Genomic DNA, 14,215 nt, shown 5'->3' with positions numbered 1-14,215 from the left:
ACATATAAATAATGCAACACATTCTTCCTTTGTGCTCTGTTTTCTCAGTTATATTTAGGTTTTTGAAAGATTTGACCTCCTGTTATAATTTTCAAACCTTGGACCACTTAATTTTAATTTGAGGCTGAGAGAAACATGTTCTTTTGAGGACTCGAAAGCTCATGAGATTTTCTCTAATCCCAGAGAACGCATTTTACAGAGTGGCTTGAAGATACCTCTGCAGAACAACAACAACAAAAAAGAAAACAGAAAAATGTTGTCACTGCCAGATTTTTTTGCATGTTCGTAATGACTTGTCTCTTCTTTAAGAAAGCCCCAAAACAGCATTCTCTTCTAAAAATTAGGTCTTGGTGGTTTTCTTTAGTTGTCAGGGTGGTCTGTTTTGTTTCTGGGCATGCCGCTATTACATGAAGGCCTTAATTCTGGTAGTCTTTTAATTTGGTTCACCTGTTTTGATGTCTTCGTGATTTTCTTCGTGTGCATATTTTTCCCATGTGCTATACAAGTAGAAGAAATAGTGTGGACAGCACACAGTCATTTTTAATATTTTGATAAAAATGCCTGTGCCTTTCATATGCTGGGACCTGCTGATGAAAATAGATCCCAAAGCAATAAGCCGGGTGCATCAGACCTACCATTAGAAACTAACAGCATAGCAAATACAATTGTTCTGCTCCCATATGTAGAACTTCCAAGTATTCTGCAAAATAATAGGTCATGGCACCAAATTGTAAGGCTGTTGGATATGAGTGCCTTTCCAGTTAAAGCACGGTTGACAAAGGTTGGGCGCAGCAAAAAAAGAAAATCACTGACCTGTTATTTTCTTGTAGGCATTCAGTATGCAAAGCTTCCACTTCAAGATTCATAAATCTGGAGAGCTACTTCTTTGACCTCAGGTTTAGCTCTCGTTGGCTAAAACCTGTAAAGTGTGGCATGTTCCTATTTAATAGAGCTGTCCCATGTAGCTCTCCCCATCTCTAGTGATGATTTTTTTTTCTGCTCCATTCTTCATCATTGTCCACTGCTTCTGCACCTTGATTTTACAAACACAGTGGCAATTGTTTATGCACTTTGTCCAATGCTAGGAGGAAGAACTTGCACCCAGGACATCTCTCTTCTCCTTCCACATCACCAACCGAAAGAATTAGCCTTTTTCTGTGGCACAAAAAAGTCTAGTTGTCTTCTGTGCAGTGGCACAGCCTGAACAGGCTGGGTGCAGGGGTTTCCTGTACGGAGGAGCTGTTACCTCGCTCCTGGAAGACAAGGGTGAGCGCAGCAGGATGTGTGGGACACCAGCCCACATCGTCACTTTTTTGAGCAAGTGTTTCAATCATTTAGCTCTTGCAAAAGATATAAATGGCCACATTCTCTCTTTGCTGCTGCCTTGAGTTCTTTGGTATCTTAGTGCTGAACTTCGTGCTGTCAATGTGTACAGGGCTTGTACAAAGGTTGGTTAAGTTATCAGTACCCTTACAGGGCTCTGGTAAGGGAACAAACGTGCAGTTGTGGCGTCTGAAAGTCCAGAACCTGCGGCAGGCAGCAAGCTGCTCAACTCTGGCAAGTGTGTCAGCAATTCTGGAAGTGTGCGGCAGCAGGCTTCTAAGCTAGGAAGTAGTTTACCTGGCAAAAGCAGCACTAGGGCACCTGAGGATCGTGTTTTGAGGCTGTCATTTAAATTTTGTGGAAGATGTTGTTGCTTTTTTTTTTTTTTTTTTTTTTGATCTGCAGAGACAGAGGTGAGGGGCACAGAAATTGCCTCAGTGAGAGCACAGCTCAGTCTGTTATAGTTTCATTGTGGTGATGATGTGAGGATAGGAGAGGGCTCAGTGTGCCTTTCCAATTCTGGCATGGGTTTGCTGGAGTGGGAGTTAAAAAAACAACTTTGTTTATTTGTGAACACAGTACATTTGCTTTACAGTTCTTGAGACATAATACATTCATAGACCATTCTCTTGACCCCTATCATGAATAGCACTGTTATTTTTCTCAGGCTTGACATACTTGGACAAGTTACTCATAGCTATTAGCTAACAGCGTGGCTATTATGGTTGATGCCAGACTTGCCTGTTCAGTTAAATAAACCTGTGTTTGTTCTTTACTTGAAAGTTTTGTTCTTAATGTTTAATTTGTTCTTCATTTCAAAGGTTCTGAAGAAAAAGCACTTGAAAGATGTGCATCTCCAACAAGTGTCTGTGAGAAGGTTCGCATCTTTCAATCTCTTTTCAGTAGACGACCAGAATACTGAAGAGGAAACTGGGACCTGGGTTCAATATAAAAGCATCTTTTATCCTGAGTATAGCGTGTCCTTAAGGTAACCATCATTTAAGTTTTAAGTACTTCTTAAGATCATATACAGGACTTGAATATAAAACTCATTTGTCATTTTTCCAGGGTTTTATATAACTAGAGCATAGTTTACAAATAAACTGTTAGATGTTATTTTCAGTTGTTTGTTGCAATAAGCAGGTTGCCTGTTTGTTGTTGTTGTTTGTTTGCTTTTTTTCCCAGTAAATGTCACTGAATTGCCAGAGCTTGATTCTGGTGATTATAGCTATAACAGAATGCAGATACGGGCACATATTTAATATTTCCAATAGCTTTCTGTTTTGACATTTGTTTGATACAGATAAATACAGATAGGAGATAAAAAATGAACAAATTAAGCTGCAATTTTAATTTAAAAAGTCTAGTGACATGATGTTATTCGTGAAGTTCTGAAAGATTTTTGGTAGCGATCTAGTTTTGGTAAAACTCAGCGATAATTTGGAAGCCAATTGGTAAAACAAGAGAATATAAGAATTCCTCTTTCTAAAGAAAGTGTTTATATGTAATGAAAAAATATGTTTTATGTCAGAGCAGATAGAAAAACGAAGAGGTTTGTATTAAAAAAAACACAGAACAACAACAAAAAAAAACTGAAGGAAATGTGAGTTCTCAGTAGCCTTAGGATTTTATAGCTGTCCATTCATTATTATGTTTTCCTTCTCTTTTGCTTTTGTCTCCTTTTCTGTGTTCAGTTTTGTACATATCTATAACTTGTTTTTGCCTCAACAGTAGCTTAAGCATCCCTGAATCGATACTTCGTCTGCAGCTTCTGATTAGCCCTGCTGACTGTGTAGGATTTTGCATTCTGTGCACAGTAAAGGATATTCCGGAGAGCCTGACTCATGGAAAATTTAATTTAATTGGAACCTTTAAATTAAAATCAATCTTAGAAACTAAGATTTGACACAAACAAGTGACCGCCATTAACTCTGACACTTTTGCAAGTTTATAAACAAAAAACAGGCACAAAAAACAAGTCTGCATGCAGGTTGTCTTAAATTTGCAGCTGGGAGTAAAGTCACATCTGAAATTGTTTAAAGCTTTACAAAGATTTAATATTCCATTTTTCCATGCTTACACTTAATGATGCGAAAAGTCTTCAAAAGAAAACCTTTCCGTTTGAAAGTATTGCCTAGTTGTAAGAGAAGTAGGTATGGTCTTCTGCATATGGACTTTTGCAGTGAACTGGTGGGTAATGCTATGGATTCAGCCAGACGCTCACAGTCTACCTAACCTCTTTGTGCAGTCTCTGTGTTCCCTGGTTTTAGGTCTTTAGAGGCACGCTGGTAGTAGGAAATGTTCGGTAGAATTTAGGCTGAGCAAGTCTGCAGTCCTTTAGGCTGTGGTCTTTAACTTCTTCATTCAGTCTCCGTAGTTCACTGCCATGATGTGCAACATTCAGTGTCATTTCTTGATTTATTGTTTACAGGAATTTTAAGATAGGAGGCAAACTAAGGTTCTGCTGTGCTGGCACTACAAAAGTGGAGAGAATGTAAGGCTGATCTTGCTGTCATATGTGGTATCTGTGCAATTCTGTTTCCATTACTTCCCATGTCGTCTTTCTATTATTTTTTTATTATTTTATTTTATTTTATTTTGACTAAGAGTACCTTCACTGATGATAGGACACAGCTTGCAAGCAAGCATGTTTGTTTATATATGGCTTTATTATTGGTGATCAATGTACACTGTATTACTAAGTACAGAGATTTTCTTTTTACTTTTTATATTCGTCTGATCTTTGCCAATAGGAATGCACAGTTTCTGTGCTGGAGCAAGGTCACATTTGGTTTTAAAAACTGTATACTGAGGGTAATAGGAAAATTGTTTCCTGTTGGAGACCCACATTTTTATTTTTTACTTATATTTTATTCATTTCTAGAGGATGCTCAGTCTCTAAAAATGGTAATCATAGAGATCGTTTAGGAATACTGTTCAGAAATTATGTACTCTTACACTTGTGTATTAAAATGTTTTCTCTATATATTGAACCAGTGATAATGGATAGTATATACTTACTATTTCAAAATATTGAAGGGTGGTGAAGATAGAAAGAAATGTTCGCTGTGTATTTTGCTAAAGCATAAATAGCTGCAACAAAATCCAGTTTACCATTAGTCTGTATCAAATAAAGTTTCTTCAATGCTTTTGCAAAAGCATGTAATTTAAGAAGGTAAATAAAACAGTTCAACATACATAGCAGATTAACAGTTCTTGCAGTAACTGGTGTGTTTAGAAGATAAATGTTGGAGTCAGCATTCTTGGATTTTTGAGAACTAAATTTATCTTGGAAACCTAAGGATCCTCTGCATGTCTGACAGTTTTTCATTCATTTTTTCTCCTCCTATTGGCAAAATATTAATTACAATTTTCATTAATAGAAATAATTTCAAGAAGATACAAGAATGTTTTATTAACATATAATTAATGATAACAAGAACATCAGTCAGGTAAATCCAGAACAGGGTGCTTGAGTAGGAGAACCTTTTCATACATCTTTTTGTCAGGAAAAAAATGTTGCTATGACCCCTCTAAGATCTTGACAAAAGTGCTTTTGAATTTTCATCTACATATGTTTTCCTCATGCATTAACATCTTATTGGGAAAGCCTATTGCATATGTTGGATGTTAAAAGGGTTGTCAACTAATATCTTGACAAGACTAAATACTTCAGAAAGTTCATAAGGTTGGTAGTGGCTTTTGGCAAAAAGTCTGAAGGTCAAGCTGTATCAGTTCAAGGGCTATCAAAACTGATCAAATTGTGTATTCAGATATGCTATGACCTAGCTGGAATTACTGTTCTAGAGGGACTTTGGGATCAGTTTGTTAGGCTTCAATTGGAGCTACAAGTCATGTGCGTGACTTTCTGAATTTCTCAGAACAGCTTGTTTTAATGAGATGATATTTTTCTATCCCAATTCAGATTGGATTCACCTTTGTCTTATACCGTGCTTTTCTGTCACTAGTTCATTTTAGAATCATTTTTGTAAGAAGTCTTCCAAAGCAGGAAGCCAGAAGCACCCGATATAAGGCAAATTTTCCTTAAAAAAATTAAGCTGGGTTTACGTGATTGACTAGATTTTGACTAGATCCTTAAGGTGACAACATTGTTGAGTCATTTTAAAAATCCACCCACATAACCCATCTATTTAAACAGCAGTCTCTAGTGTGCTTAATGAAATGTTGATTCACAGTACCTGGTGGAAGGTGTTCCCTTACGGTTTGTACAGGGTGCTCTCAGTACTGAGGTGCTTCAAAGTAGTTTTGCATTGTGAAAAACAGCATCTGTTGAGTGTTCTTGTTAATAGTGAAAAGTAGCGTCAAAATGAAATAACTTGTACTGTAATTCAGAGTACCATTTGATCAGTCTTATTTGGATTGCTAATGTATTTGATACTCTTACATGTTACATCCATGTCTTGATTATATGAGTTGGGTGGCTACATACATGGCATTGCCTGGTGTTTGCAATTAATGTTAGTTAAGAAATAAATCCCTTAACTGATAGGAAGTCAGACTGGGCATCAGGCTGAATGCTTATGGCAGTCTAACATGGAGAATTTACTCATCTTCAGTCCAAGCTGGAATCTTGCTGCAGTTTTCACATTCAGATTGGGATAACCAAGGTAATGTAGGCTGAGGATGAAAAATAAAAACGCCATTTTGAGAGATGTTTGTTGCAAGCGTGAGGTGGAAAAAGTTATCTTTCATCACAGATATTATCTGCTATTCTGGATCTTTTCTTTATGAGAAATATGTTTTTATTCAAAAACGAAGCTGGAAGAGAAACAAAGTTTTAAGTTCTTCTTAACTTTGGGAGTATTTCACTTTTGCTGTTCAAAAACTATGCATGTACTAAATAGTTGTTTTCTTGGTGATAGGAAGATATATAGTAATTAGAGTTATTTTAAAGTGTTTTGTTTATTTAACCTTGCATATATAAACCCTTCTATTCTTAGTCATGAATGTGCTTCTAAATTTAAATTTTGTACAAATAGTTTTAGCAATGAAATGATTACAGATCATAAAGATGTAGTGTCTAACTGTGGCGATGCTGTCTGTCTTTTAGACAAGAAAATTGTTCTTTTATTAGAGTTTAAAAAATGAGCAGTAAATATATTTTTAAATTTTCTATTTCAGGGTATGGATTTACTTTAAAATTGTAGGCTTATTTTAAGCAATCAGAGAAAAAATAATTTTTTTTTGTGGTAAAATATTTTCCATTGATCAGTAATTCGGTGTTTCAACTACTAAAATGCAGAACTGAAAAGAACAATGCCAGTGGCTTACAGGAAGGTTTAAATCTTTGTAAAGAGTGTAAAGCGTTCTTTGCAAGATGTCATGCCTTTATTCTGAATATGATAAAAAAAGAAAGAAATTATTAGATTATTCTAGACCTTTGGTTTAGTAATGAGAAGCATGTTATTTGTCTGTGGCAAGTGATATGTTAGAAGATGGTTTAGGATTGAATTCCATTGGATATTCCTGTAGGATATTTCTGCTACAAACATTTTGAAGTTTTAATGGATAGTTTTTTTTAGGGATAAACAGAAAGTGAAGGGAAACAGATTTCAAGGAATGTTGCCTACCCCTTCAGGACAGTTTGTGAAGATATGATAAAATTGCTTGTTCCATTTATTTCATGCTAAGAGACAGTGTATGCATTTAGCAGCATAAATGCTTGGTTGCAGCAGGAAGAAATTGAGGAAAGAGAGAAATTGATTTGCAATGTACTTCTATCCCTGATTGAGTTAAGACTGTTCCATCATACTGCCTAATACTTGTGTATTTTTAAAAAGAATTTGTAGATAAAGAAGCTGTTGTTTTGATTATTCTTACCATATTAAACTGAGATCTTGAACTGGAGCAAAAAAGGAGTTTGTCTTGTTTTTCTATACTCCGGCACAGAAAAGGCAGCGAATTATACAAATTTTGTTATCTATAGTTCTGAGTCTCTTAACTGGACTGCAGTGACAATTGATGGTGTGACCATGCAACCTTTTTTGTAAAGTACCCTTAGCAGTAACTATTTTATCCTTATCCTGTCTTTCATTTTCCACAATTATTGTAGTTTACTTTGTATCCAGGTTAATAATAGATGGTGGTGTATTGCTTTCCCCCTCCCCAGGTATTATATGGGGTCTACTTAGTGTTTGTAATTTTGTTTAAGTTTTGTATTATTTTTCCTCATTCTGTTGAAGAATAATATAAAGGAAGAAAAAAAACCAGTTTTGTTTCATAACGATTAGATGGAAAGCATACCTTAATAGGGAGCTATTGAAGAATTGATTGTCTTCATTCTACTGCCTACACCTATACGTAAAAGTCTGCCACTTGTGTTTCCTGAACTGGAGAGGAAGAAACGTTAACATATTTTAAAGATATTTCTTCCCCCCTCTCTCTGTGACTTAACTTTGTTCATAGTCCAAAGTAAGGAATTTTGCTTTACTTCATATCAGGAGAAACATGAGTTAAATTAGTTCATCATCCTTTGGTTTGTCTTCTGTGACTTATTGCCTCCACCACAGAAACTTTTGCAGACTTATCATAAGAACACTGTAGATCAGATTAACCACACTGAGCTGAAATTCTTTGTCCATGATGCTTACCTATGCTTGTCTGAAGTACAAAAAGCTTTGTTGATCTCAGCAACCATAGCTTTGAACTTTTCTGCTTGAACTGTACAATGCTCATAACACATTCCAAAGTGCTCAATACTAATGTTCTGTATTTTTGGATAACTGTGGAAACTTATGGGAGTTTTGGGGCTGGGATTTAACCACAAACTCTTGTGATTCCTCTTCTTGACTTTCATAATTTGGTGCACATGACATTTACAAATGCTTCATGCACAGCTTGTAAGACGTACTGTTGAAAGCTGTGATTATGACAGGCATTCATAGAAATGAGACGTGATATGTATTAGATCACAATTTTTCTGGGCTAGGTAATGGAGGAGCAGCTGATGGGATGAGGCAGCGAAGCAGCAGCAGCTATGGAACTGCTGGGGTGGTATATGCAGAGCAGTGGATCCCAAGCTAGAAACTGTTTTTTAGGAATGGGACCGAGTGGTGTGATATTTATGGCAGAACTTGGAGTTAGAGATTACCCATGTTTACAGATGCATGTACTTTTTAGGCTGCAAGTCCCATTTGTGATGGAAAAGAGTTGGGAAGGTTCATTGTTACTAACCTGGAGAAGTCTTACAGTAGTCCATAATGGCAATACGTGTAAGACCTGCCTGAGGTGTGATTTTTGGAGTAAATGAGAAGTGACTGCTGAGATAACGGCTACTCCTCTCATCCTAGATGTTTGAGCTTGCTCCCTGCTTTTGTTCAGTGAAGGTTTCATAAGCTGATCAGACTTAAGGAAGCAGGTGTTAAACCCTGACTGCTTTTAGGATGAGTGTGGAGTGGGACTGAGGAGAAGGAAGTCCCTCAGAGCAATGCTGGATCCGTCTCATCATTAAATTATGACTCACGTATGTGCTTGCCATGAACTGTTTCTGTGAAAGCAAGAAAGAGGCTGCCAAGACAGAGAAGGAGAGGAAGAGACTTTGAATATTGCAGGTGGCCTGTGCGAAATGCTTCCACTGGCCAAGACAGCAAATATTAGGGTGTATTATGTCTGTGCTTGGATGCCACAAGCTTTTGGCCACTGAATAATAAATGTTGGAATATGTTTGAAATTTGTGTGTGTATTGATTTTTAATCATGGAAAGAATGCTTTATAATCAGAGGAAGCTCTTTAATGAAAGTCGAGTTTACCAAAAGTTGTTCTTCCTTGCCTCTATTTGCTTAACTCGTAGACTTTTTGATATCTCTTTAATATATGAACTATATAGGCAAAAAAAAAAATCAGTTTATTGTTACAGGACTAATCTACATGTCAACAAAGATTAATATATTTCTTTTGCTTTCCCTGGATCTTTTTCTTTTCCCCCCAATCTTACATTCATTTAGGGAGAAGACATTCACAGCTGTCTGAGAGACCCTGACTTTGTCAGAAGTATGCGTGGTTATGGAGTTAGTAGGATGCTGAAGAGCCAGCAGGGGACAGTTCAAAGGGCAGCTCTGCAGTTAGCAGGACTACTGATCCTGTTCACTCTCCTGTCACTTCCCTTGGATTAACTCTGTTGCATCAGTAGGCTAATCTGATTGAAAACAAACTTGCCAAAGACAAATAAAAGAAGGAAAAAGTGAATTCTTTGTTCAGATGAGCCATGAAAATTCCTGTAGACTTCCACTCTCTAGTACAGCTTAGGAATGTATTTTTGGCTTGGTTTTAGGTAGCTGGGAGAAAAGCTCTGATCTACAGGTGAATGTTGCTTGTAATATCTTTCATAAATTTTCTTGCCCGTGTTTATGACCTCATTTCAGTTTCTGTTGGCTTCATTGTTTTTCTTCATTTTTATTTTTATTTTTTAAGAACTAGCCAAGTTGCTGTTTTGTACTTCTCATAATTTGTCATTTAACATGTTAGAAATGTCTTTTTGCAATATACAGTTTCATATTAATAAAAAGTTAGATTTTTATCCCCCGTTCTTACAATAATATTCAGGAATGAAAAGCTTAGAGAATGAGCATTAAATTTGAAAATGTTAGAGGTGCTGGATTTCTTCACTCTTAAATTGTTGAAAATTGGTATGATCCCAAATGGCCCTGGAAGCTATATTTGAAATCTTATTAAAAGACTGCATTTTTGTTTTTTACTGCCTTGCTGAATTACTTTTAGAAATTTAAGTGCATTTGTGAAACAATTGTGTGATCTAACTGTTGTTAAGTGTAAGACTTCATGATTTTTATTTGCTTGTTTTGGCCCTAAATTGGTTTGAAATAGTTAAAAAAGAAAAATAGTTTTACTTTCTTCTTTTTTTTTGTTTTGTTTTTGTTTGTGTGAGTCCAGCTAGCATGTCTATAGCATTTACATGATTCATAAGCAAACATTTGTTCAACTTTAATGCACTTTTCTTCTGCAAATTGTGAGTGATTTTCTCATTGTGTTCTAAATTTTGAAGGTGATATGTGAAAATCATAACAATATGATTTTATAATAGTATGATAATTTAATTTTCTCAGTTTTGAATATTTTACTTTAATTATACAAATATAAAACCGAAGAGAATGCAATTCACTGAACACATTAACTGGTTTTATTGTTCACATAATTAAATGAAATGTTCTTGACTTTTCTGGGAGAAAATAGGAATGTGTGTACTGCTGCTGTTCAAAAATATCCTTTTGTTTTTCCTCTTCAAAAAAATCTCTTTACCAAAATTCTTCCTTTCCTATATGTGGTTTCCACAACTGTGTCAAACCTGATGCTGTTTGGAAATATTTTACTTTTGATAAAGAAAATATTAGTTTTGGAGAAACATATTCTTAGTTAATGAATTATAGTGGTGGAACTTTGAAGGCTACTGATTGTCTCCCTGTTGTGCCCTCAGTGGCTGCAACAGTACCTGTTTGTTGTCTGTGAAAGGGGTTTGTGAGAAATGGACACATGCAGTGGACCTCTTTTCTGAAGAGGGAAGACTTTTTCTTTTTTTTTTTTTTGATTGCTTATATCAGTAAGTCACTGTTTGTGTTTTTTTCTAGATTTCACGATGGACTCTTAAATGTTAAAGATGTTCTTACAAGCTTTGACAACACAGGGAATGTCTGTAAGTCATTGTTTATTTAAATACAGTACTATGTTGACAGAAGCCTAACTGTACCAATATAAATTATTATTGTATGAGCCATCAGCAACCATTTCATTTACCTGAGAAACACTCTTACTGTGACCAGATATACACATCTACCTAGCAAAGCACTTTGCATTGTTTTATATAGCACAGTTGTTTGTGTGCATACACTCTTCCATCTTTCCAGTGCAGGCTGGTTTTGGTTCTGTGACTGCAGTGGGAACATCAGAGCAACTGAACCGGGTTGGACAAAAAATTAGTTTAGCCCGTTGATTTGTCTTGCCAATGGCCAGCAGCGGATATCTGAGGAACAGTGTGAGAACATGGGAAACATATAATGATACTTCCGGCTTACAGAGGGCAGACTTAAGCCAGGGAAAACCAAAAGAAAGCACCTAATCAAGTTGTGAAATTCCTCCCCACAGAATGTTTTGGCTCCTAGTATATCACATGGGTTCTAAAAGCAGAGGAGAAAAATTGTAGAAGAAAAATTCCCTGTGGCTATTGAGTGTAAAGGCATCAGTTATGGTTCAGGAAGTGCTGGACAGGAGGAGAATTAATGGGGCAGTAGAATGATGTTTGTCCTGATCTTGCACTCTTTTCTAAGCATCAGCTACTGACCACATTAATCTTAGACAAGATGAGCCTTAAGTGGACCTTCAATGTCTGATCCGGTATGGCTCTGCTTCAGTATATCTATTAAAATGTTCTATGCTGTTAATGGACTTTAATTATAAAATTATGGTAGATCACAAGAAAGAAGCCAAGCTAAAATAATTAAGTATTTTTAAGTAGTGAGTAATTACATATAATTAATGTAGATATAATTTACATTTACAGATATACATTGAATTTTTATTTGATAATTTCTGCCTTATTTCTCAGGAAGGGTTGGTTGTTTTCAGAAGCAAGCTTGCAGATTAAACCGGGGGTGGGGGGTGGGGGGAGCATGGGGCATGTCTCTAAGGTTGCCAAATATTCAAGAAAAGTGTAGATATTTCTTCATCCCTGTCAAAGGTATAAGATAAAAACTGTCCAGAAATATGAGTATTTCATCTCAAAACTCCAGTCTTTGTATTCCAAAGCTGTTTCAATAAACACGGGCTTTTCATTAGCAAAAAGGTCAATTTGCTGAAGAAACTTTTGTCTTCCAAAGGAAAAAAATAATCATAAACCATGTGCTTTCCTTTTAAAATTTGCTAGCTTCCATTCAGCTCTCAACATTGGAGGTAGTTGCATGGTTCTGCCACAAAATGTCTTTGGGTGTATTCTTTCACTGTTGCCAAACAGGGATGTTTTTGTCTGGTTTTGGAATGAACATTTTGTCTAAGTAATATACTAATATCCCAAATGAATAGGGCTGAGAAAGAAAATTCACATTTATAATTATGACTGACGTCAGGTATAGGTGTAACCATCATGAGGCAGATAATGAAAATATTTAAATATAAGACGTTTAAGATCTGGAAGAAAATGTTTTGCTTAAATTACAGGAGGCATTTGAAGAGATTTGATGTTGTAGATTCTCTGAATAGGAAGCTAGAGAGACTTTTATAACCATTTACTTTATTATTCATAAGCTTTACTCAATAAGGGGAAAAAATAAGAAAAAAGTCCAAACCTGACAGTGGAGGGGGCAATGAGAGGAAAGAAAAAAATACTATTAATGTTCATTAAATACTCAAGTATTTAGTTTGAACAGCAGAGAAGATCCTATTTTTTTAATGTCAAAAGTGCTTTAATATTAACACCCACATACTGGAACAAGATTTTGTACTTTATTAAACACTGTAACTTGCTTTCTTAATCTTTGTTCTTTGTGTAAGTACTTAGATTGTGATCAATCTATACAAATTTCCTTGCTAACACAAATAAATTGCTGTGCTAAAGTTTGATATGCTTTTCTGTTGTTAGATGTGCTGTCGGCTTTTCTATTAACCTTTTCCAGTATTTCAGCTACTTTCTTATTGATTGCAGATAGTAGAACAAGACTTACTACTCTAATAGGCACTACACCAGTCTAACACAGAAGTAATATGACGTGTGGTTCTCCTTACTGTTTCTCTGTATGCACAAAGATTCATATTTGTCCCTTTGGATTTGGTATTGCTTTGAGAGTTCATGCTGTGCTATTGTAGGCAGTGTTTGCAAAGTCATTTTCAAATTCACTGCTTCCCTGTTTTTAAATGTCTGTGACTCTCTGTATTGATGTGCATATTACTGATTTATGCCCATTTTACTAAGCACTTTTGATTACACTCTATTAGGGTAACTGTAAAATAGTTATCTTCTGACAGCATTCTGACAAAAAATGGCTTGGAGTGTACTAATCATACTTCCTTACTACTGCCTTTATGGAGTAAAGGTGCCCAGTGTTTGAGCCAGAACTGCTGTGTATCATACCATCACAGTACAGTTCCCAACCATGAGTTACTGAGCTGCTTTATTTGGATCATACCTGGTTGAATTTGTGCACACTCCCATCATCCTGTCATCTGAATTGGCTCTTTATATATATATTTGTATTTCTTGTCTCTTTTGGTGATAACCCACAGTGGAAATGGAAAGTAATAATCCTGCCTCCTTTTATCCCTAAGAGTAACTACAATTCTTATATTTCTAAAGCTAGTTTTTTTTAAACAAGTGCTATAGTGTTATTTACAAATTTTATATTATCATGTGATAGTCTAAAAAAAATCTTTTTTTTTTTTTTTTTTTACATTTAACATTTTAAAATCATATCTTCTAACACCTAGTACTAATGGAGCTATCCAGTATTGAGCATGTTATCAGTCCTATCAACAGTGTCATGTTCTGTGAGGGGATCTATTGAGTAATTACAAACTTTAACGTTCTTTTAGGGTACCCTGCATAGTCATAACTTACTGGGCACTAAACTTTGCTTAAATGATTTGGACCGAGTTATCAGAAAGTAGTTGAATATTTTAGTGTTTTGCGTATTTGCTTTGGCTACTATACTCAGTATTCATCAGGAAGATAATGTTTTGCTAGAGGTTACTAGATCATGAAATAATTGTGTTAAACAGATAAGATTTTGTAAAAACTGAAACATGATTCCTATTCCAACATTTGAAACCAAAATCATTTGTTTCAAATAACATGACTTTGTTTGTTTGGTTAGTTCTTCTAGTAATACTACTAAGGACCTTGTATTAAAACAAGCTCCTCAGAGAGCATTTCTGT

The 14,215-nt window shown here is 35.6% G+C and overlaps 1 protein-coding gene across 2 annotated transcripts in view; it reads left to right on the top strand.

Moving 5' to 3' along the window:
• Nucleotides 1-14,215, top strand: part of CAMKMT (calmodulin-lysine N-methyltransferase) — a 219,508-nt gene that overhangs the window by 4,606 nt on the left and 200,687 nt on the right. For both annotated transcript variants that reach the window (XR_007708135.1, XM_035556167.2), the window contains exons 2-3: nt 2,145-2,311; nt 10,923-10,987. Coding sequence is in view for 1 of the 2 variants with exons in the window: in XM_035556167.2 (XP_035412060.1) it covers nt 2,145-2,311; nt 10,923-10,987 (232 nt within the window). In the remaining variant the exon portion in view is untranslated. The remainder of the gene's footprint in view (nt 1-2,144; nt 2,312-10,922; nt 10,988-14,215) is intronic.

The sequence above is a fragment of the Cygnus atratus genome, chromosome 3 (assembly GCF_013377495.2).
Source record: "Cygnus atratus isolate AKBS03 ecotype Queensland, Australia chromosome 3, CAtr_DNAZoo_HiC_assembly, whole genome shotgun sequence".
Classification (NCBI taxonomy): domain Eukaryota; kingdom Metazoa; phylum Chordata; class Aves; order Anseriformes; family Anatidae; genus Cygnus; species Cygnus atratus.
This window is presented reverse-complemented; position numbering and strand designations above follow the sequence as displayed.